The sequence below is a fragment of the Salvia hispanica genome, chromosome 2 (assembly GCF_029641045.1).
Source record: "Salvia hispanica isolate PSC_SH4W2 chromosome 2, Shi_PSC_v1, whole genome shotgun sequence".
In the NCBI taxonomy this organism is placed as follows: Eukaryota; Viridiplantae; Streptophyta; class Magnoliopsida; order Lamiales; family Lamiaceae; genus Salvia; species Salvia hispanica.
Genome location: NC_142693.1, coordinates 1,146,646 through 1,169,255, shown reverse-complemented (window position 1 = coordinate 1,169,255; position 22,610 = coordinate 1,146,646). Strand labels below are relative to the sequence as shown.

At 37.5% G+C, this 22,610-nt stretch overlaps 6 protein-coding genes across 7 annotated transcripts; 2 read left to right on the top strand and 4 right to left on the bottom strand.

Annotated features, from left to right (window-relative positions):
• Positions 1-15: 15 nt before the first annotated feature.
• LOC148931332 (BRASSINOSTEROID INSENSITIVE 1-associated receptor kinase 1-like) lies at positions 16-1,621 on the top strand. Its single transcript, XM_089064710.1, has 3 exons — positions 16-423; positions 525-901; positions 984-1,621. The coding sequence occupies exons 1-3, from the start codon at positions 126-128 to the stop codon at positions 1,296-1,298; spliced, it is 990 nt and encodes a 329-aa protein (XP_088920836.1). The 5' UTR covers positions 16-125; the 3' UTR covers positions 1,299-1,621.
• A 398-nt stretch (positions 1,622-2,019) lies between these two features.
• On the top strand, positions 2,020-4,701 carry LOC148931331 (BRASSINOSTEROID INSENSITIVE 1-associated receptor kinase 1-like). 2 transcript variants are annotated; one of them, XM_089064694.1, is made up of 7 exons: positions 2,020-2,291; positions 2,368-2,438; positions 2,995-3,102; positions 3,203-3,505; positions 3,580-3,849; positions 3,939-3,974; positions 4,063-4,233. In XM_089064694.1, the coding sequence occupies exons 1-7, from the start codon at positions 2,158-2,160 to the stop codon at positions 4,092-4,094; spliced, it is 954 nt and encodes a 317-aa protein (XP_088920820.1). In that variant the 5' UTR covers positions 2,020-2,157; the 3' UTR covers positions 4,095-4,233. The 2 variants fall into 2 exon arrangements, with proteins under 2 accessions (XP_088920820.1, XP_088920819.1); XM_089064693.1 differs by having other exon boundaries at positions 2,021-2,291; positions 3,580-3,974; positions 4,063-4,701.
• Positions 4,702-5,019: 318 nt separating this feature from the next.
• LOC148931330 (F-box protein At2g38590-like) lies at positions 5,020-6,171 on the bottom strand. Its single transcript, XM_089063894.1, has one exon. It carries the CDS (start codon positions 6,169-6,171, stop codon positions 5,020-5,022), a length of 1,152 nt encoding a protein of 383 aa, XP_088920020.1.
• A 428-nt stretch (positions 6,172-6,599) lies between these two features.
• TGH (SWAP (Suppressor-of-White-APricot)/surp domain-containing protein) lies at positions 6,600-12,335 on the bottom strand. Its single transcript, XM_089064685.1, has 16 exons — positions 12,104-12,335; positions 11,737-11,827; positions 11,533-11,627; positions 11,241-11,344; positions 10,662-10,723; positions 10,508-10,582; positions 10,203-10,351; positions 10,040-10,115; positions 9,880-9,945; positions 9,712-9,786; positions 9,174-9,318; positions 8,569-9,055; positions 8,210-8,494; positions 7,994-8,122; positions 7,630-7,848; positions 6,600-7,545 (listed from the first exon to the last, which is right to left on the bottom strand). Exons 1-16 carry the CDS (start codon positions 12,239-12,241, stop codon positions 6,892-6,894), a joined length of 2,850 nt encoding a protein of 949 aa, XP_088920811.1. The 5' UTR covers positions 12,242-12,335; the 3' UTR covers positions 6,600-6,891.
• A 2,199-nt stretch (positions 12,336-14,534) lies between these two features.
• On the bottom strand, positions 14,535-18,821 carry LOC148931329 (G patch domain-containing protein TGH-like). The gene is made up of 13 exons (XM_089064691.1): positions 18,502-18,821; positions 18,140-18,230; positions 17,948-18,042; positions 17,645-17,751; positions 17,026-17,087; positions 16,872-16,946; positions 16,566-16,717; positions 16,403-16,478; positions 16,274-16,309; positions 16,106-16,180; positions 15,577-15,721; positions 15,280-15,458; positions 14,535-15,159 (listed from the first exon to the last, which is right to left on the bottom strand). Exons 1-13 carry the CDS (start codon positions 18,637-18,639, stop codon positions 14,666-14,668), a joined length of 1,725 nt encoding a protein of 574 aa, XP_088920817.1. The 5' UTR covers positions 18,640-18,821; the 3' UTR covers positions 14,535-14,665.
• Positions 18,822-20,044: 1,223 nt separating this feature from the next.
• On the bottom strand, positions 20,045-22,174 carry LOC148931328 (uncharacterized). Its single transcript, XM_089064711.1, has 5 exons — positions 21,855-22,174; positions 21,102-21,213; positions 20,911-21,003; positions 20,537-20,746; positions 20,045-20,439 (listed from the first exon to the last, which is right to left on the bottom strand). The coding sequence occupies exons 1-5, from the start codon at positions 22,160-22,162 to the stop codon at positions 20,188-20,190; spliced, it is 975 nt and encodes a 324-aa protein (XP_088920837.1). The 5' UTR covers positions 22,163-22,174; the 3' UTR covers positions 20,045-20,187.
• Positions 22,175-22,610: the final 436 nt, after the last annotated feature.

The following is a 22,610-nucleotide window of genomic DNA, read 5'->3' as shown; positions in this document are numbered from 1 at the left end:
AAGGTTTGGTTGGCATTCCCGATTAGTTGCAAACTGGCTTGCTGTATACATATTGCATATAGCTATATAGACACATATTGGTTACAGTGTATTAACTAATTTGTTTTTGATTGCTGATAAAGAGTATGTTTGAACGACTTGAGAGCTTTTCCCTACCCGAGCTACTCGTTGCAACAGACAGTTTTAGCAAAGAAAATGACATTGGACGTGGTGGCCAAGGTACAATATATAGAGTTGTACTGAAAGATGGCTCTGTAGTGGCTGTTAAACAATTAAAACACGTGATCGAGTTACAACTAGAAATGCAGTGCCTTGTAAAACATCGTAATGTAATCAAACTTATTGGGTTTTGCATTACACAAGAAGAACAGCTGCTTGTTTATCCTTTCATGCAGAATGGAAGTGTGGCATCATGCTTAAAAAGTAAGCTTCATCAACTCCTTTACGTGCTTATTTTTGTTATATGAATGTATGTCTTCAATAATTTTTATAATAATGCTGATGTGTGAGCTAAATGCCTCTAGGGAGACAGCCTACACTCGGCTGGCCAGTTAGAAACTCGATAGCACTCGGGGTTGCAAACGGTCTGGCTTATTTGCATGAAGAATGTGTCAGAACTATCATTCATCGCGATGTTAAAGCTGCAAATATATTGTTGGATGAGGACTTTCAAGCAGTCTTGGCTGACTTCTCCTTGGCCGAATTCATGGACTGCCACGATGATTTACACATAATAGGGACTTACGGTCATATGGCCCCTGAGTATATGCTCGCCGGTAAATTTACAGAGAAAGCCGATGTTTTTAGCTATGGTATCTTTCTTCTTGAGCTCATCACAGGACAGTTTTTTCATAAGCTTCAACCGCTTGCGTATAAGAACGGGATGCAGTTACTTGAGATGGTAAGTCATATATATATAGCTATATGCAATATGTATACAAAGTTAAAGAACCAACTCTCCTTACACATTTATAATTTTATAGGTATATACAGTATACAAGGAGGAAAATTTTGAATTGTTGGTTGATTCAAGCTTTGAAGGAAATTTTGTAAAAGAAGATGTGGAGAAGTTGTTTCAGTTAATTCTCATCTGCACTCAAGATGATCCACACGAACGCCCAACGATGTCGGAAGTTGTGAGAATGATCAAAGATGGCGAATGCGATGAGAGGTGGAAAAAATTCTTATGGAATAAAATCTTTTCAACCCCTGGCAGTGTCGTCCTTGCCAGTGAAGGATGGATGATCTTTGATAGTTGTTCTTTGACTGAGGCAGAGGAACTATCCAGCCCCAGATGATTCAGGCAACCGCTGCGATGAAACTAGCTCGTTTCGACTCCCATAGACCATCACCATCACCTTCTCCCTTGTCCATTTATCAAACATCTCACATAAACGGCGCTGTTTTTGTCCGATTTCTCTCATATTGCAACCAAATTTTAAGTTAATGGGAAATACTAAATTTCTATAAGCCTATATAATAGTATGGGACTAGTATTATGAGTGTAAAAAAGAGAAATTTCAAATTCAGTTGCTTCTATCAAGCAGAGTTGTCAAAACTGGCCCGACGAACCATGGTCATTTTAGGGAGGGTCTCAACCTGAGCTTTCTCCGACCACAAAAAGTACTACGTGCGGGCTGATTTGGGCTAGCACACTAGCCGAAGACTAATACTTTTTGGGTCAGGTCAGGATGGCTAAGCTTCGGTGTATTGGCAAAGGAATTCATTTAGTTTCATAAAACTCAATATACATACTTGAACTGTGCTTTAGATGTCATTCCATATTTTAACTTTCATTTGTTACTTGAATATTTAACCTCTATTTGATGTTACTATTGTAGTTTCATATGACGAGGGTAGTTATTATAGTACTCACTAATTTAAATAAAATAAAGCCAAACAAGACTTGGGAATAATATCTAAATTGATGAAAAGTCAAAGCATATTATTCTAATATGCATACTTTCTCTGGCATTGGTATAGTGACTTCCCATTCATCTAAATTGCTGAAAAGTTGATAGGAACATTCATTTCTATTTCGCAGCAATTTCTGAGAAGAAAGCTATCAATTTCAGTTGAATTTGCATTGCATTACATTTAAATTATGGCAACTGGGAGGGGCTGGTGCAATGTTCGTTGGATACTTTAAGGTGAAAGATGGCGTATTCGTTGCCTCGGGACAACTGGGAGAGGCTGGTGACAGCAGTGGTGAAGAGGGAGCAGATTCGGCAACTCTGTCATCAAAACTCCATCTCCACCATTGCTTCTGATTATAGCGACGTAACTCTCAGGTAATTGCAAGTTAAGTTTGCTAATCTTTGGTTTTTCAGATAACATATCTGACAGTTATTTCAGTTAATCTTTCAGTTTTTCAAGTGTGAGACCTGTTTCCTCATCATCTCATCAACTTCCACTTATAAATGACTCTATCATCGAAGGTTAGTTTTGTGATTTTATATATATCGCTCGTTGTTTATTTGATGCATAGACGTAGTCTACAACTATAGATAGATGGAAGCTTTGAAAAATGAGATGTGGTTTCAATTTTTGTTAGTAGAAACACACAGAAAACCTCAAAGGCAAACAAGTCATAAGCTCAAAAATCTTGAAGAGAACAGATCATAATGAGTTAAATCTTAAAGTGTTTCTTAAACTACTTGTCATAAACATCTAAGTTAAATGCTTCTAAATAATAATCAATTGTTGCTCTTTTGCATCCTATAATCATAGTTCTTTTCTTTTCTAAACGAGCGTTAGATTATCTTTTTTCCTTAATATACTCTAATCTAAAGATTTTTGAAATTAATAATCCTTCAGTGTAGATGAAAAACAAGGATGTGGTTGTAAATTTACTTCTCCGTTACCTTTCCAAGTGAATAAATTCAGATCTGAAGTTGTGAGAAAGGGAATGTATTTTGTTAGGACACTAAATAGAAAGAAAAAAAAAAGTTTCAATAAATTTGTAAGTTCTGTTTGACAAAGTAACCATTGCAGATAGGAAAAATGCTTCTAAAACTATATCACGGAAGCTATTTTCTGCTCTGCGTTGGAAAAGGAAGCCAAAGGACTGTGATTTGCGCGAAGGTTTGGTTGGCATTCCCGGTTAGTTGCAAATTGGCTTGCCTTATACATATTGCATATATCTATATAGACACATTGAATACCAGCGTATTAACTAATTTGTTTTTTATTGCTGATAAAGAGTATGAAGGACTTGAAAGCTTTTCCCTACCCGAGCTACTCGTTGCAACAGGAAATTTTAGCAAAGAAAATGTCATCGGACGTGGTGGACATGGTACAGTTTATAAAGGTCGACTGAAAGATGGCTCTTTAGTGGCAGTTAAAAGATTATTAAAACAACAAGTAATTGAGTTACAACTAGAAATGGCGTGCCTTGTAAATCATCGTTATGTAATCAAACTTATTGGATTTTGCATTACACAAGAAGAACAACTGCTTGTTTATCCTTTGATGCGGAATGGAAGTGTGGCGTCATACTTAAGAGGTAAGCTCACGCAAGCACTCTTATGATGTGGATTACTTAATTTTGTAATGCTTATGCCTTCAACTCTTTTACAGGTGATGCGTACACTCCATGGACACATCGTACACTTGACTGGACAGTTAGAAACTCGATAGCACTTGGGGTCGCAAAAGGTCTAGCTTATTTGCATGAAGAATGCGTCAGAACTATCATTCATCACGATGTTAAAGCTGCAAATATATTGTTGGATGAAGACTTTCAAGCAGTCTTGGCTTACTTCACCTTGGCCAAATTCATGGACTGCCGCGATGATGGTTTAGTAAAGGGGACAATTGGTCATATAGCCCCCGAGTACTTCTCCACCGGTAAGTGTACAGAGAAAGCCGATGTTTTTAGCTATGGGATCTTTCTTCTTGAGCTCATCACAGGACATAATATTATTTCTCTTCATCAGCTCGCCAATACTCACAAGATGAGGTTACTCGAGATGGTAAGCATTATATTGTTAAAGAATTGATTTTAGTGTTGCTTCTTTCATAAATGTGCTCAAATACTCAAATCATATTCAAATTTTATAGGTATATACAATATACAATGGGAAAAACTTTGAAGTGATGGTTGATTCAAGTCTTGAAGGAAATTTTGTAGAAGAAGAGGTGGAGAAGTTGTTTCTGTTAGTTCTCAGCTGCACACAAGATGATCCAGATGAACGTCCCACAATGTTGGAAATTGTGAGAATGATCGATGGCCTAGACGATAGGTGGAAAGAATTCGCAAAGGAAAGTTTTGGAAGCGATTGGAATGGCGAACCTCCTTTTACAGAATGGAGCTTGGATAGTTCTTCTTTCACTGTGGCAGAAGAACTATCCAGTCCCAGATGATTCAGGCTTTTTCGCGATGAAAAACCAGCTTGTTTCGATTTCCCTAGACCATCACCTTCTCCCTTGTCCATTTCTGGACATTCTTAGTTTATCCAACTCTTTGGACCGAAGATATGTGTAGTTTAGGATGATGACAGTTTTAGTTTGGCATGATCATGAGATCATTGATGTGCTTGCATTCATGGAAGATGAGTTTGTGTGTAAAAATACTTGTTGTTTCACCTTGACCAAACTCATGGACTGCCATGATTATAGTGCTATAAAATGGACAATTTGATTTGTAATGGAAAGTGTGAGCCGAAATTTGGTGTTGGTGTATATCACCAACTTAAAACATTCTCTAAATTTCTCCTAAATTGAATTTGTTGTGGCACGTCGATTTACATATAAATGGGGCAATCTCATCGACCAAAAATTATGATATTATAGACCAATATAGCTTAAAGAGAAACAATGAAAGAGATGCTAGTTAAATCATAAATAAAGAGACCATGCCCTATCTCAAAAATTCATCAAAATGCTAAAAGAAAATAATCACAAAAATTAGGGCATTCAAGTTCATAGAAACGATGAAGTGTAATAAAGTTGTGGCACTTCTCATTCATCTAATGAAGTAACCATTATTGATACTCTTCAACACAAAAAGTTCATAGACTAGAGTGAAACGAAGCTTCCTTTATACTCAACAATCTCATCCATGCAAATAACTTCCGAGACGGAATGCATGCAGATGAATTTGCGTTCACTATAATCATACACAAAAACACTGGATTCGTGCACGAAAAACACACAACAAGTCCTGCAGAGAGGTACCTCAGAGCCCGAGAAGGGTACTCGTACGTTCATCACATGTTTCCAACTCAGTTCACTTCCTGCACATCTCGATTCATAAATCTTCACTAAGTTATCACCTTCATGAATCGGGAAATCAAAGAGCCGAAACAAGTGCTCCTCTTCAGCAAAAATCTGAGAGACGCAGGTGTGGGTGCGGGTGCGGACATCAATATTAGTATAGATATAAGTATAGTATTTAGGCAACGTGATTTCACGAAACACTTCATTCTTCATATCGAAGCTTAATATCTTCCACACTAAGTCTCCTCCGGCCTTTTTCACATATGCATACCAGTGAGCAAAGTAGCCATTCGCGCACCCGGATTTAATGGGACAAACTAATTGGAAATCTACATCATTAATGACGATGTCCGCCAACTCCCTCCAAGAATCCGTACTTTTTGAGTACACTTGGGCATGGAGATAGGGGTGTCGAAAACATGAAAGCAGTTGCACTACTTTGTAATCTTCGTCGAAACCAATTGCAACCATGCGACTGCATATTTTACATGAGTAGTTGGAAGGGTTAGATGGCGTAAGTGGGAGAGGTTTGACTTCGCCTAGAAACGGGTTGCATATGGCTATGGGCACCCTAAGTTCGGTTGAGTTAAAGCAGATTAGACCCTTAACTGCGTCAACTAACCTAGGCGAGAAGTCGTTAAATTGGTCGTCGAGGTCATACGCCAACTGTGAATACCAATTGCCTTGAAGCTTTATGGACAGTTCCTTTTCCACTCGATTTCCAGCATTGTCAAAAGTGACTTGCAGATATACCTTGTCTTGTTCACTGAAATGAATGAGTTGTAGATAAACCATGTCGTGTGATTTGTTGCTGTCGTTGTTGTGAGTGTGCAGTTTTCGGAAACTCTGTGAATCGATGGCATTGCCCCAAGTTTTGCAGACAGCTCGGAATCTCAAGAGGGATTGTACGGGCAGACACAACAGAATCTCGGACAACACATCGTTGTTCATTATTATGTGTTTGAATGTAATATCAAAAGTATTCAAAGAGGAGATAGTATTATTGACGAAGGTGAGAAACGAGATACATGTAGCAGTATATGATAAATAGGGTTTTCTTAAACCTAATTCGGATCGGTATTATTTAATAAGGAAATATTTATATTTAATAATACCACATGTATCTAGACAATGAAAAAGTGAATAGATGGAAAGAAGAAGATTTTTCTCAAAACAAGAAAAGGAAATTAGAAAAAAGAATAAATCACAAAAGGTAAAAGTCCACGAGTAAGTGCAATTTATAAGTTCATAAAATTAAAAGGGTTAATTGTATTGTACAACCCGAACTTTGAAGCCATTTGCAAAATATTCTGAATTTTAAAAACTATAAAAAAAATTAGATCGAATTTTTATATTGTAGTTGTGAAAATATTCCAAACTTCAGAAAATACAAAAATGATATGAACTTTCATGAAAGTTGTAACAATGAGACCAAACCTCATTTAGAGCCGGGTGGCTTTAGCTCAACAGCAAAACACAAAAATCGAGTTGACGAGAGTCGAAAACCCCATTCATGAGACCTAGAACATGATTCAGTGTCAAGCAATCTAACCCCATAATCCAATAACCGATGATGATCCCGTGTCGAGTAATCCATCCCCATAATCCAAGAATCCAAAGAGCCTAGTTGACGCGATGCTGATAAAATTAAGTGTGTATACCTCATTGTTCCTAACGTTTCTTCTTTCTTTTGTGTCTTTCTTCGTGCTCAGAGGCTCGATGGGATCGGCTTGGAGAGTCCTTCCTTTTATGTTTACCGTGCTTCGAGTGGCTTCTGCTGCTGCTCTTTCCCCTAGAGGTTTCCTTGTCGTCTCTCCTCGACCTTGAGTGGTGTCCTCGAACATCAGAGTCATCCGATGAGTCACTATCTGAACTCCTGCTTCTCCTTCTCTTATGTCTGCGGCTCCTTGAGTGCTTTTTGCTCCTCTCGTCTTCTGAAGAACTAGCTTTGCCACTGCTCAGATACGCATCTTCTCCACGCACCTTGCTGGATTTAGTTTCTTTACCATCTGAGTGATGTGTGCTTGCTCCATTTTTGGAACTTTGGCCTGCCCTTTGATCAACTGGCATTGTCATTTTAGCCGGAAGAGGGCTCTCGTTTCTCTCATCTGCATCGGTAGCGACTCTTTTGCCAGCTTTATTTTCCAGGGGAGGCATCTCAGGAGGGACCAATAAACCTAGTTCTTTCCCTAGTGTTTCTAAGAAGTCCCCAGCCATTAAACGATTAAGAGTCGTATTTGCAGCTTCGATCTTCTTCTCTGTATCCTCTGCTTGATTGGATGTGCTGTTTTCTTCTTCATCATCTGAATCATCAGAAAAAATGGCCTGCAAAAACAACGAGCATCAATTAGCAACCCAAGTAGCAATAACACTAAGATGTAACAATATATACAGAGGTGATGGAAGTACTTTGTAGAGATCAACGGGCCTCTCAACATTTTTGACTTCCACCTCAATCTCAGCTTCCTTATCGATTGCTTCATTTTCTTTCTTCCTGCTGTGCCCCTGAGGTTGTGAAGATGATCTCCGCTCCCCGGGAACTTGTTCTTGGACATCTGCAGCTCTGATGGAATCCGGCATGAAAATCAAAGAGTCCATTTTGCTCTTCATACGTGGAGCAGGAGGTGGCTGCACATTCGGATAGGTATATAGTTTGTTAATAGTCTTTAAATGCCATAGCTGGCCACGAAAGCAAAATATCGGTAGTATAGAAGTCATCTAGTGTAATATCGGGTAAACGAAAAACAGGAACAATGACGTATAAATGGAATACCTTGCCCATGTAAGGATCAATCAAATCAAAACGCTTGCATAAGATAGGTGCAGGTCGCCATTGAAACTCTTCCCGCTTCGGATACATTGCTTTAGCTATCAATTCATCTTCAAGGGAAGATGTATGTTTCTGCATAACCATTCATGTCGATGATGCATTATGGTCAGCACGTAATTAACTTAGTACCTGCAGCCAAACTTCTACTACTATACATACCTCTACTCCACCAGCAGTGAACTGTAATCCTGAAACAGCCGACAGGTCCTTAAGCAACTGACTGCTCACCTGCCTTTCGTTACCTAATTTTGCTTTCTGCACCGCAGCTGCAGCTTCTTCAAATTCTAATCTTTCACGAGCACGAACAGCTTCAGACATATCACTGGAACCACCAGAGTCTTTAGTTCGAAGACCTCCTTCAAATTTCTCCTTCAAGAATTGTTCAAATCTGATCTGTTTCGCTGGGTCATATTGGAAAGGTTTTCTGACATCTGCTTGTTCATTCTATCAGAAAATACATATCAGTATCCTGTAGCAGTATCCCGACTAAGATAACCAATGCATAAAGAGGTACTCACCGCGGATGTAGGTTTGGTGAATGTATCTGAGAGTTTTATTTGAACATTTACAGATGCAGAAGATGCCACCATAGAGCTTGAATCTCTTGAATTTCTCTCGAGTGCTTTTTCTCCTAGAATTGCTCCACGTCTTTCAGCAGTCAGCTTTTCTGAATTATTCGGCTTCTTCTCTTCCCATAGTTTGTGTTGTTCGCCACGCTTTTGGCGCTCTTCCCAGAGCTTCCTTGCATAATAATCAGAACCATTTCCACCACTAAGGAAGGCAAATAGTGGGTTAGACTGATTCTTCTCCTTGGAGAGATCCTCAAACAATTTGCCGCAGCGAGCTACTAAAGTTGCAACCCCTTCAATCAAGACCTTGAGATTGTGATCTTCTGGAGGAGGTATCTCGGTGGGGGGGATTTCAGCATTCTTGCTGTCATTATCAGCAGAAGCAGGAAACTTATGATGGGGAACGAAATCCTCTGGAATTGAGGGAGGATTAAATCTGGGAATATCCAACACAAGTAAACATGTTATACTACTTAAATGAACAACAAAGCTATAAAAATTGTAAATGAGGGTGTCAAGCTTCCAAGTTGGAAGAATGTTGCATAAACGAATACCTCTCTAGTTCGTGCTCGGATTTTGATGCAGCTTTAAACCCAGGCAGAACATCATCTTTCTTTTTGTCTAATATCCGCAAAGTATCCACTTTTGCAACCGAAGGTTCTTCAATTTCTTGTACATAAGTATCTTGAACGTCGATACCTGTTGAAAGAGTATTTGTGAGAGGACATAATGACTTCACAAGAGAGAAGTAAACAATGTTGTGAAGCAGTTGCAAACTTACTCAACTATAACAAGAAAAGAGGGTGAGTCAATGCTACATATATTAATTATTTAACGATTGATGCTTTAAAGATTTTGAAATATATTAGCTAATATTTTGATTAGAACTATATAAGCTCTTAGCTGCAAATTGGCCACTATGAAGTTATCATAACACTAGAATATATTCTGCTCAGCTCAGTGTTAGGATGGGATGTGGCTGACAATTCAACCCAAATCCGTCCATCCTTCAAATACTGAGTAATCAAGGCTGAGCTGAAAAGCAACATAAATCAGTAAATATGTAGCAAAAACTTGTGAAAAAACCACTACCAGTGTCATATATATCTTCATCTTCAGCATCTAAGTCTTCAAGAGCTCCAATGCCGAAACCTGGGCCTATCTTTCCTGAACACATATATAAATAATAAAATTAGAATTGGTCTAGGCACAAATAAATGTACAGATTATATAATTACTAACACCACAAGTAAAACTCACCTTTTGAAGTAAGTGACCTAAAAGGTTCCATATTCCCCTTTCCAGACATTCTCTGTCTTTTCTTTTCTACTTGATGAAAAAAAAGAGGTCAAATTATAGAAATAAAAAAAGAAAAGAAATTTGCATAGAACTAGTCATCTAAATCCAGAAAATGACATACCCCTAAACTCCGGAGCTTGCTTGAAAGGATCGTAGCCTAAACCATACAAATCTTGCTTGGGGTCGACTACATATGCCTGAAAAAGATGATTGAGATTCAGGATGAACAAACCAATGGGAATCAACAATTTATTGTAGTTAGGGAAACACTTATAAAATCTAACCGGTATGGTTTTATAGAACCGGTCATCATCATTGGCTGGTAAGTCCAGATCCTTTCCAGTGTCCTCTTCAGTCAGCTTTGAGCGTGCAGTGTTCGATCCTGCATCACTTGAGAGTGCCAGAAAAGCTTTCCTAGCTTCTCTACGTGCAACTTCAGCAATATGAATCATATGATAAACAATGTTAATAAACCTCAGAAATGGTTTAAGCAGCATAATATAACATCCTTATACAGGAAATCTTCTGTGATGATAAAATTTGGAACATGACAGCAAGAACTTGACACGTAGTTTTGTAAGAGCCCTACCATCAAGTGAATTCCTGTTAGAATCCTTTATGGACCGTCCTGGCCGCCATCCCATCTTAATCAACAGTTTGATACCTGATCCAAAGAAGGAAGAGAGCTCAAAAAGATGAAACAACATGCATCAAGAATACATATCACAATATCTGGCACAGACCTATAGATTCTGCTGCCGGAACTACCAGTTCATCAGGAACAGGTCCAGGAATTGCTGAAGGCCTAAATTAATAATTCAATAGAAAATATAGATTAGAGCCATGAGTCTTGAATTCAAAAATTGAATTTACTAAGCCAAATAAAAATGAAACTGAGGTAAGTAGAATATGTACAGGCATAGGCTAGTAAATAGTGCTACGTGGGACTCTATAAGCTTTTGGGAAAAAGAATCAAGGAATTTAAGACATAATGCAACAGTTATAACCTTTCTATCCACACCATATACATAATGCTTCTATACCCACATCTTCAGCGACATAAGCTGGTTGAGCAAAGTAGCAAATCGGTTAAACGTGCCAATTAGAGGGACTAAGGTCACTATCTACTGCATCACCAATATCTAGCAAGAGAGCATCAGGAAGTAGACCAAATCCTAAGAATCTGCTGATATGCCCTTCAATCATATATGGAAATTCATATCGCAAGATCAATTAATTGTCCACAGTTCAGACAATAAAAACATGCAGAAAATATACAAATTAAATTTACAGGATCAGAATATGCATCTAAGAGGAGAAACCTTTGCTGTTGGTCCTTATCAGCATCTTTCCGAGCAAGTTCAGCTGCTGTAAACCCAAATGTGTCGAACTGCATTGATGACCCCAAGGAGCGACCTTCCAAATCCTAGAACATTGAATCAAAAAGTGGAACCTTTAAATGAAAATGGAGACAGCAGAATGACCCACAATCACCAAACATCAAATTCAACATTATCATATTATCATCCTCTATAAAGCAACATAGAGTTAGGCTCGCAAAAATGGAAGATTAAACTCCGTAAAGGTAACACAAAACACAATGACATGGCATACAGCTTTCTCATCCTCGTCCAGGAAGTTGAAAATGCTCTGCTTTGTGACTTCAGCCCGACTCTTCCGAGATGACGTAAATGACTGTGGAGTCCATCCTGCAAGTTCCAGCAGCAACGAATATAAACTTCTAGCGTCTATTCACATATAACACACAGGCACACAAATCAATCGAGATAAAACGGAACAGACTGAATAATACAACACCTTCTTTGGAGCCAACAGTATTGTAGTAACCAGCAGAATATCCACCAGTAAATGCTCCATGAAACCTCCTCCTCCCCTCTTCATCTGTCACCTAACAAGTTCCCCCACAAAAAAATTAGGGATAATCTAAAGCAAAATCCCCATAACAGCAGCTCAGAAACTAAAACGAAAAACATTGTTCAATTTAAACATCGTATTGAAAATTGCCGAGGTTAATTCGTTACCAAGCAAACAATTAAGCTAATCCAAGTTAAGGAGTGTGACAACAGCTATGAATACCAATCAATTTGAAATTTTTATGATTGCAAAAGGATGCACGAACATTCAATTTCAGAAATTTAGGGATAATTGAGCTAGTCGCCTTCACCTCTTGTTTCCACGGAGGAAGAGCGGTTCTGAGCTGACCGGAAGCCTCCGCCACCGCCTTCTTCTTGCGGCTGGTGAATTCCTCTTCTCTTCCGATCGGTGTTCCATAGAACACGAAATCTTCTTCGTCGTTCGCCATTTCTTCTCTTCCCCTTTTCTTTACTCTTTAATTTCTTCGATTAATGTTCGATGATATGCTTGAATGAATTCAAATGCTATAAAGTTAATTTGTTGAGTCGAAGGAAGAGGTTTAAGCCCTTTTTCTATCTATACATAAAAAAGGCGAATTTTGGATTAAAAAATTAAAAATAATTTGACAAAAAAATTAATGACAATATTCATATTTATTTAAGTATAAAAAGAAATTAAATTGAATAACTTAGTTGTAAATTTTATATTGAAATAAATATATAATGGCATAATCATAATAAATTTATTATATTTATAAAATCATTATGGTGATAAAATTTATAATTACAATAGATTTACTATATTTATAGAGCATTTTGAAGTTAGTGAAAAAAATATTTATCTGCAAAAATATTTATTATGTTTAATGATTATAATTATATGAATTTTATATATAGTTTTATTTATTATATTAAATTTATATCTTTTGTTGTTGTTAATGTACTCCCTCCGTCCCATAAAAGTTGAGTTGTATTCATTTTTAGTTCGTCCCAACAAAGTTGAGTCATTTCCTTTTTTAACAAAAGACAAAACATCTAATCAGTCTTATTTTATTCCATCATTTACTTTACTCTCTCTTATCTTTCCTACTTTTTTCATCTCTCCTATTTATTTAATATAAATTCTTAATTTCCGTGCCCAAAAGTTTTGTCTCAACTTTTATGGGACGGAGGGAGTAATTTTTAACTTGTATTATAAATTTAATAAATTTATTATTAAAGTATTGCAATTTTGGCCCTACTATTTTCACACTAACAAATAGTCCCTCCGTTTTTTAAAAGTAGCAACTCTTTCCATTTGAGTCTATTTTTTAAAAATAACAACTTTCTATTTTAGGAAATCTTTACACTCCTATACATCTATTTATTTACCACTTATACCAGTACAATAACAACTTAAAGTGGACCCCATGATCCACTAACATTAATTTCATTACTTTTTTCTCTCCCTCTCTCTTACTTTACCAATTTTTATTCTCTTCTCTCTTACTTTACCAAATTGTGCATTAAAACTTGTGTTGTTTCAAACCTCCATATTTTTTAAAAAACGGAGGGAGTACTAAATGATGCTCATAAATAAGTAGTCTTTTACATATATATATTTGTAATAATGTCATTCAAGACTACACAAAATGCACATATATTAAAGTTTTTTATTTGGATTTTTTTTATGTTATGAGCCTCCATTGTAGCATAGCTAAATAGTGTATCTTCAAAGCAACATTAGTATTTTTTCTACTTCTAATTTTGTTTGGATTGTGGAGCAAGGCATGACCATGGCCATGGAGCATCTTTCCACATGAAGCATCGATCAATCGTTCTTTCATTGTGAATATCATCGTTGGCTGAAATATTGGCTCCAAATGCTGGGCATAATTGAATACTTTTTTCATTTCTTCCTTGGATGTTCATGGAAATGGGCATTTTCCCACCATAGTCTCACACACTTCACAAACATGCACATCAAAGAAAATAAGTACTAAGTACAATATATAGATAGGTTAATAAATAATAATACTCCCTCAGTCCCGCTTAAGATGACACACTTTTCTTTTTAGTTTGTCTCAACTAAGATGACACATTTCCTTTATTGGTAACTTTCTCTCTCCAATTAATACACCCAACCACTTTTTCTCACTCCTATTAAAATATACATATTTCTTTATCTCTCTACTTTAATACTTACACCCACCTTCTCTCTCTCCAATTAAACACTTTAACCAATAACTCATAAGCAATGTGTCATCTTAGCCGGGATGGAGGGAGTAGTACAGAGTAGAAGTGTTATAATATTAGCAATCATATATATGAGATGAATACATTAGTACTACCTCCGTTCCCCAAAATATGTCCCACTTTGACCCAACACGGGTTTTAAGAAATGTAAAGAAAAGTGAGTTGAAAAAATTATTAGATTGCGGGTCCTACTTTTATATCTTAGTTTTATAATAAAATATGAGTAGAAATGCGTTAGTGGAATATGGGGTCCACTACGAAAAATGGTAAAAAGTGAAATGAGAAAAATTTTGGGGGGACGGACGGAAATGGAAAAATGAGACAAATTTTCAGGGACGGAGGTGGTAATTTTTAATTAACATAGAAAAGGAAATTATTATTTGATCACTAGAACTTCCCATTCCACTATGCACTAGGACTTCCCACTAGGACATCCACTAGGACTTCCCGCAATAAAATTAAAATTCACAATTATTCAATTTACGAAATTAAAATATCGACACGGAATACGGGGAAATTCGAATAGCTCATTAAAAAAATTACATAATACTTAAAAAAAATTATATAATTTAAAAAAAATACAAAATACTTAAAAATTACATAATCATAAAAAAGTCGAGAAATACAACCCTCGGCTCTCACTCCTCCTCGTCCCCGTCGCCCGTGCCGCTGCCGCCTCCGATGTCCCCGCCCCCAATCACGACACCATAATCATCAATGGGTGGCATTCCTAAATCGCGCCGACATGCATCGATCACATCCTTGCACATCCTTTTGTACACAGGATCGTGCGTGCTAAACCACCTAAGTGTGCTCTGCATCAGGGTCTTCATTAGCTGCGCGCAGGCAAGACGGTCGTTTACACCTGGGGCTTCAGGGGCCTCCGATTTGACCTCATAGGACCCGCTGCGGCTGCCCCTCGCCATCCGCTGCGCAGCCTTTTGCCCCATCGGGCGACGACGACGGCGAGAGTTTGATCGTGGTAGCGGGGACACTTCCTCGGCTTCGGGGAGCTCGTGCGAACCAACACTGCTGCTGTACTCACCGGAAGAGTTGATCTTTGTCCCACCCATCCCCGCCATATTTGGCGTCATACTCCCCATCCCCAAGGCCCCGGGCATCATCCCACCCACCCCCGCCATATTTGGCGTCATACCGCCCATCCCCGCTGCCCCGGGCATCATCCCACCCATTTGACTCATCCAATTGTACATATTGTACATCTGACTCATCCAATTGTACATATTGTACATCTGACTCATCCAATTGTACATATTGTACATCTGACTCATCCAATTGTACATATTGTAGAACATTTGGGGAGTAATCCCCGCCATCCACGCCATTTGGGGATTCATCCCCGCATTAAAATTTCCATCCGTTCCTGCATGAAACGTGGGTGTGTTTGATCCGCTCATGACGGGGTAGTTCCTATTGAGCTCCAACACAAGTAAACATGTTATACTACTTAAATGAACAACAAAGCTATAAAAATTGTAAATGAGGGTGTCAAGCTTCCAAGTTTGAAGAATGTTGCATAAACGAATACCTCTCTAGTTCGTGCTCGGATTTTGATGCAGCTTTAAACCCAGGCAGAACATCATCTTTCTTTTTGTCTAATATCAGCAAAGTATCCACCTTTGCAACCGAAGGTTCTTCAATCTCTTGTACATAAGTATCTTGAACATCAATACCTGTTGGATGAGTATTTGTGAGAGGACATAAAGACTTCACAAGAGAGAAGTAAACAATGTTGTGAAGCATTTGCAAACTTACTCAACTATAACAAGAAAAGAGGGTGAGTCAATGTTACATATATTATATTGATGCTTTAAAGATTTTGAAATATGTTAGCTAATATTTTGATAAGAACTATATAAGCTCTCAGCTGCAAAGTGGCGACTATGAAGTTATCATAAAACTAGAAAAATATTCTGCTCAGCTCAGTGTTAGGATGGGATGTGACTGACAATTCAACTCAAATCAGCCCATCCTTCAAATACTGAGTAATCAAGGCTGAGCTGAAAAGCAACATAAATCAGTTCATATGTAGCAAAAACTTGTGAAAACATCACTACCAGTGTCACATATATCTTCATCTTCGGCATCTAAGTCTTCAAGAGCTCCAATGCCGAAACCCGGGCCTATCTTTCCTGAACACATATATAAATAATAAAATTAGAATTGGTCTAGGCACAAATAAATGTACAGATGATATAATTACTAACACCACAAGTAAAACTCACCTTTTGAAGTAAGTGACATTCTCTGTCTTTTCTTTTCTAAAAGATGAAAAAAAGAGGTCAAATATATTATTAAAACAAAGAAAAGAAATTTGCATAGAACTGGTCATCTAAATCCAGAAAGTGACATACCCCTAAACTCCGGAGCTTGCTTGAAAGGATCGTAGCCTAAACCATACAAATCTTGCTTGGGGTCGACTACGTATGCCTGAAAAAGATGATGGAGACTCATGGTGAACAAACCAATGGGAATCAACACTTTATTGTAGCTAGGGAAACACTTATAAAATCTAACCGGTACGGTTTTATAGAACCGGTCATCATCATTGGCTGGTAAATCCAGATCCTTTCCAGTGTCCTCCTCTTCAGTCAGCTTCGAGCGTGCAGTGTTCGGTCCTGCATCACTTGAGAGTGCCAGAAAAGCTTTCCTAGCTTCTCTACGAGCAACTTCAACAATATGGATCATATGTTAAACGATGTTAATAAACCTCAGAATGGTTAAGTAGCACAATATGGCATCCTCATACAGGAAATCCTCCGTGGTAATAAAATTTAGAACATGATAGTAAGAACTTGACATGTAGCTTTGTAAGAGGCCTACCATCAAGTGAATTGCTGTTAGAATCCTTTATGGACCTTCCTGGCCGCCATCCCATCTTAATCAAGAGTTTGATACCTGATGCAAAGAAGGAAGAGAACTCAAAAAGATGATACAACATGCAGCAAGAACACATATCACAATATCTGGCACGGACCTATAGATTCTGTTGCCGGAACTACTAGTTCATCAGGAACAGGTCCAGGAATTGCTGAAGGCCTAAATAAATAATAAAATAAAAAATATAGATTAAAGTCATGAGTCTTAAGTTATAAAATGAATTGACAAAGCCAAATAAAAAATTAAAAATGAAAGCGGTAAGTAGAATATGTGCAGGCATAGGCTGGTAACTAACGTTACACGGGGACTCTACAAGATTTTGGAAAAAAGAATCAAAGAAATAAGACAAAATGCAAACGTGCTAATTCCTTTCCATCTAGACCATATACACAATACATCTGTATACCCATCTTCAGCGACATAAGCTGGTTAAAGCAAACGTGCAAATCAGTTAAACGTGCCAATTAGAGAGTTTGCATCAAAGATGACTCAGTTCAGTTAAAAAAATCTACCGCATCACATAGTATCTAACGAGAGAGCATTAGGAAGTAGACCGGATCCTAAGAAACTGCTGATATACCTATCAATCATATTTATAAATTCAGATTGCAATATCAATTAAATGTCCACAGTTCAGAGTTCAGGCAATAAATTCATGCAGAAAATATACATAAATTAAATTTACAGGATCAGAATATGCATCTAAGAGGAGAAACCTTTGCTGTTGGTCCTTATCATCAGCATCTTTCCGAGCAAGTTCAGCTGCTGTAAACCCAAACGTGTTGAACTGCATTGATGAGCCCAAGGAGCGACCTTCCAAATCCTACATTGAATCAAAAATTGGAACCTTCAGATGAAAATAAAGACAGCAGAATGACCCACAATCACCAAACATCAAATTCAACATTATCATATTATCATCCTCTATAAAGCAACATAGAGATAGGCTCGCAATATGGAAGATTAAACTCTGTATTTCTGATTATAAAAGTAACACAAAACACAATGACACGGCATACAGCTTTCTCATCCTCGTCCAGGAAGTTAAAAATGCTGTGTTTTGTGACTTCAGCCCGACTCTTCTGAGATGACGTAAATGATTGTGGAGTCCATCCTGCAAGTTCCAGTAGCAATAAATATAAACTTCTAGCGTCTGTTCACATATAACACACACAGTCACACAACTCAATCGAGATATAACGGTACAACACCTTCTTTGGAGCCAACGGTATTGTAGTAACCAGCAGAGTATCCACCAGTAAATGCTCCATGGAACCTCCTCCTCCCCTCTTCATCTGTCACCTAACAAGTTCCCCCACAAACAAATTAGGGATAATCTAAAGCAAAATCCCCATATCAGCAGCTCAGAAACTAAAACGATAAACAATATCCATTCTGTGAGAACCACTGCCACATTTAACAAATCCTTCCAGCCCTTCAATTAAGCTAATCCAAGTTAAAGAGTGTGACAACAGCTATGAATACTAATCAATTTGAAATTTTTATGATTGCAAAAGGATGCAGGACGATTCAATTTCAGAAATTTAGGGATAATTGAGCTAGTGGCCTTCACCTCTTGTTTCGACGGAGGAAGAGCGGTTCTGAGCTGACCGGAAGCCTCCGCCACCGCCTTCTTCTTGCGGCTGGTGAATTCCTCTTCCCTTCCGATCGGTGTTCCATAGAACACGAAATCTACTTCGTCGTTCGCCATTTCTTCTCTTCCCCTCTTCTTTGCTGTGTAATTTCTTCGTATAATTGTTCGATTTTGAACGAATTGTGAAGGTATCTCCACCGGCGCCCCTCCCGGTCGCCCGTCGGCGACGTCCGACCGGATGTCCGCCGTAGGGAGCGGGAAGGGCGCCCCTCAGCCCGACGTCCTACCTGACGGGCGCCACTGTGGCGTGGGTAGGACGTCCCGCTCGGACGTCCCGCCGATTTTTATTTTTTTATTTAAAAAAAAAAACTCTATAAATACGGCTCGTACGAAATTTTAATTCCGTAAATTTTAATTTCGTAAATTTTAATTTTAAATGTTAATTTATTAATTTAATTGCGGGAAGTACTAGTGCAGTGGGAAGGGCTAGTGATATGGCAGTGAAATGGAAAGAGCTAGTGATGACGTGTCAGACAGTTTTTGTGGGAAGGGCTAGTGGAGGTTCTAGTGGGAGGGGCGCCACCGGAGACACCCTAATGCTAAGAGCATCTCCAACAAAGTCCTACCTGACGGCCGCCATTGTGGAGCAAAACGTCTGACACGCCCGTCCCATTAGCCCGTCGGATGTCCTCGGATATCCTCGCGACGTCCTACCTGACGTCTGCCATTGTGGAGGGGTCGGACGTACGAGTTAAATTTTTTTTTTTTTTTGTAAAACTCTAAAAATACGGCTAGTTAAATTTCGTAAATTTGAAACGTATAAATTGAATCATTGTGATTTTATTTTATTGTGGGATGGGAAGTCTTAGTGACGTGACAGGAGGTTTTTGTGGTAAGTCGGGTGCCACCGAAGATGCTCTAACAACGGGAGAAAGAGGTTTTACCTTTATTCTAACTTAGATACTGTACAATTTTTATGCACATTATTTTTAAGAGACATTTTTCATTTAATTACTCTAAAAAGTTCGACCCTAATAATAACTATTTTATTATAAAAATAATATATACTATTCTTTTGTAATAATTAGTATATTCTACGAAGTAAAATTCATGAAATTGCTTTATTCCTAAAACTTCCATATCAGATTAAATTTCTAATGTGGAAATTTGGTTTATGTTGAAATTTTTTTAAAAAAAATTTATATGAACTAAATGAATAATACTACGATGGTGGAAAATTGTGAAAATTCGACTAAAAGATATTTAAATATTTGTTCGACCCGACAATAATTAATTTATTTGCTTTTAAAATGTTCCATTAGTCTATTGACTTATGGAATTAGCTTTAAAATTAAATATGATAATGAGGAAATTATGGATTTTCGTTGCTTGATTATTTGTGCTTTAGTTCATTCTTTTCGCAAAGAGTTTATCCCTTTGTTAGCATTAAATTTCAATAGCACATAAGAAATAAATATTGCTAAAATTTTCTTCTTGCTTGCCTTTTCCTATGTGGTTTAGTTGAAATCGTATGAATTCAAGATATAAAAAACAATGTATCATCTCTGGAATTCGAGCTTGAACTATGAATTCATTCAACAAACTGACAAAATTCTTTGTAGATTTGGTTTGAAAGCTGTAATGGTTCCTAGTTTAACAAGCTACCTATGATGTTTTCGACGTCGATGAGGCTTTTGGTGCAATCAAGTATGACCATGGCCACGGAGCATCTTTCCACATGAAGCATCGATCAATCGTTTCTTCATGGCGAACGACGTCGTTCGCTGCGCTTTTACCTCCAAATGCAGGGCAAAATTGAATCTTTTGATTTCTCTCTAAGGCCTTTTCTCTATACATTGAATTCTCTTTTCTTGGATGTTCATGGAAATCAGCATTTTTCCACCAAAGCTTCACACCCTTCACAAATCACACAAAAAACAATTGAAATCTATTTTTCATGATTAATACTAGGCATTAATTTAAATGTAACATGAGTTAAACAAAAATGACTTACATTCCAATAGGAAATAAATGAGCCTTTATGGGGTTGCAACCAAAAGAATGCTTCAAGATCATCTGGTGTTGTAGAGGAAATTTGGACTTTCTTGGCTTTCAAAGTTGCTATAAAATAATTATTGCCAAATTTTGGATGTTCAACTGAGATATATGCATACAAATCCTCCCCTGGCTCACTCACTTTAAGCCTCCAATGTCCATGCATATCCTTCACAAATCATAATTTAGGCTAGTCGTCACAAAAATGTCACAAGTTCGAATCCCACAAACCTTTTCAAGGCCGAGTTACTAAAAAATGTAACAATAAGGGCTTATATACCGAGAAAATAGTATTGACAAAGAAAAACTATACACCAAGAAAATAATACTGACCGAGAAAGGGCTTATGTATTCACATTTTGGGACTGAATCGGAGCTCGGCTCGAACACAAATGTTACGCTTTCGGCCCATGGTGTATTGGTGCCCTAAACAAGTTTAAAAGAATCATTTGTTAGAAAATATTATGGTCCTAATAAAATGTGAAAATAAGTTTGGATTAATTAACAATTGGTGGAATATTTACCTCAACAATACATTTCTTGAAACTTTTCTTGGAGTCATCGATATCATAGCAATAGTAATAGCTCACGGGAGTGCTTCGGTATCCCAAACTTGGAAGAGTTGTCAGAAGAAATCTGGTAATTAACATTCATAAATTACAATTAATAAGCTATATAAAAATTGAATACAACTTTTACCAAATTGCATTAAACGTAGCTATATAAAACCAAACAACTTGACAAATAGAATCACACTAATTAAATAAAATAGGATTAATCAAGTTCGTAGCCAACTTTCACGATTCAAAAAACATAGTCAACTACTTTTTCTTTTCAAAATGATCTAATTTTGTGGAAAAGTTTAATTTATGAGTCAAATCGCCAATGAATTATCGAATTAATTACATTTCTTGCAAAAATATACTCCCTCCGTCCCTGATTAATTGTCACACCTTTCCATTTCGATCCGTTCATCAGTAATTGTCACACTTCATTTTTACCATAAATGGTCACTCATATTCTGTTATAAAACCAATATAAAAAGTGAGTCTCACATTCTACTAATTTTTTCAACAACTTTTCGTTTACATTTCTTAAAACTCGTGCTCGGTCAAAGAGCAACAATTAATACGGAGAGACTTTTCACAAAATTAAGGATTTTTTAAGAGAAAACCAAAGAAAGATACATTTTTTTTAAAAAAATGATTAAATGTAATGAACATATAGTACTCATAAAATTATTATAAGCATAACATGAGAGTAAAATGAAACATTACACCGGTCCATTTGTCTTGGCCATCCGGCGAGCCTCGTCGGCGGAGAGATACGTGGGCGGCGCGTAGGGTGCACGGTCGAGGTCGATTAGAGCGTAGCGCGTGGTGAACCGGAAGGAGTTGCGGACCGGGTTGCGCCGCTCGTGATTGAGGACTCCTTCGTATAGAGCGACGACATTTCCGACGTTGTCCGAGGCGGTGCTTGGGGAGAAAATGCGGCGGCGGAGGAGGCGGAGGCCGAGGAGGATTGACAACATGGTGGTTGTCAAAGTTGTGTAGATGAAGTAGCAAATGATAAACAATGGAGTCATGTTGATTTTGGAAAAATTGAAAATAGGTAGACTTGATTGATTTGGTTCACAAGGTACACTTATATAGTGTATGTTTGAAGTCAAATTATTATATTTAAATGAGATACAACAAATTAGTAGTGGGTGAGTTTTTAACTGCCAATGATATTATTTTAACACGAAAACTCCCATGTTTCAACCTCTCAACCAATTGAATAAGATATACTTTTTGCAATAACATTTCATTTTCCACAAATAAATTCAAAAATAAAAAGGTACTCCTATTATTTTATTGAAGGGCATTTTTAGTAATTAAAACCTATGCTTGAGATTTGAGACGTGTACCGATAAATAATAAATCCGCTCCTACATGATTAATTAGTAATTGCATGATTGGAATATTTTATTTTAAAATATAGCTTGCAATGCCCCTATAGATAATTAATAATTTCCATATTTTATTTTCTAC

What these genes read in the sequence shown, in the direction of transcription:
- LOC148931330 (XM_089063894.1), bottom strand. Translation starts at nt 6,171, where the DNA reads ATGAACAACGATGTGTTGTCCGAGATTCTGTTGTGTCTGCCCGTACAA.
- LOC148931328 (XM_089064711.1), bottom strand. Translation starts at nt 22,162, where the DNA reads ATGACTCCATTGTTTATCATTTGCTACTTCATCTACACAACTTTGACA. An exon ending in GCCAAGACAAATGGACCGGT is followed by an intron (nt 21,214 to 21,854) that starts GTAATGTTTCAT and finishes GTTAATTACCAG; the next exon opens with ATTTCTTCTGACAACTCTTC. An exon ending in TCAAGAAATGTATTGTTGAG is followed by an intron (nt 21,004 to 21,101) that starts GTAAATATTCCA and finishes AAACTTGTTTAG; the next exon opens with GGCACCAATACACCATGGGC.
- TGH (XM_089064685.1), bottom strand. Translation starts at nt 12,241, where the DNA reads ATGGCGAACGACGAAGAAGATTTCGTGTTCTATGGAACACCGATCGGA. An exon ending in GGTTCTATAAAACCATACCG is followed by an intron (nt 10,116 to 10,202) that starts GTTAGATTTTAT and finishes CATCTTTTTCAG; the next exon opens with GCATATGTAGTCGACCCCAA. An exon ending in TCCGAGCACGAACTAGAGAG is followed by an intron (nt 9,056 to 9,173) that starts GTATTCGTTTAT and finishes GGATATTCCCAG; the next exon opens with ATTTAATCCTCCCTCAATTC.
- LOC148931331 (XM_089064693.1), top strand. Translation starts at nt 2,158, where the DNA reads ATGGCGTATTCGTTGCCTCGGGACAACTGGGAGAGGCTGGTGACAGCA. An exon ending in TGTGGCGTCATACTTAAGAG is followed by an intron (nt 3,506 to 3,579) that starts GTAAGCTCACGC and finishes ACTCTTTTACAG; the next exon opens with GTGATGCGTACACTCCATGG. An exon ending in AGATGAGGTTACTCGAGATG is followed by an intron (nt 3,975 to 4,062) that starts GTAAGCATTATA and finishes CAAATTTTATAG; the next exon opens with GTATATACAATATACAATGG.
- LOC148931329 (XM_089064691.1), bottom strand. Translation starts at nt 18,639, where the DNA reads ATGGCGAACGACGAAGTAGATTTCGTGTTCTATGGAACACCGATCGGA. An exon ending in TGGACGAGGATGAGAAAGCT is followed by an intron (nt 17,752 to 17,947) that starts GTATGCCGTGTC and finishes GATTCAATGTAG; the next exon opens with GATTTGGAAGGTCGCTCCTT. An exon ending in GTACAATTGGATGAGTCAGA is followed by an intron (nt 15,160 to 15,279) that starts TGTACAATATGT and finishes ATATGGCGGGGG; the next exon opens with TGGGTGGGATGATGCCCGGG.
- LOC148931332 (XM_089064710.1), top strand. Translation starts at nt 126, where the DNA reads ATGTTTGAACGACTTGAGAGCTTTTCCCTACCCGAGCTACTCGTTGCA. An exon ending in TGTGGCATCATGCTTAAAAA is followed by an intron (nt 424 to 524) that starts GTAAGCTTCATC and finishes AAATGCCTCTAG; the next exon opens with GGAGACAGCCTACACTCGGC. An exon ending in GGATGCAGTTACTTGAGATG is followed by an intron (nt 902 to 983) that starts GTAAGTCATATA and finishes ATAATTTTATAG; the next exon opens with GTATATACAGTATACAAGGA.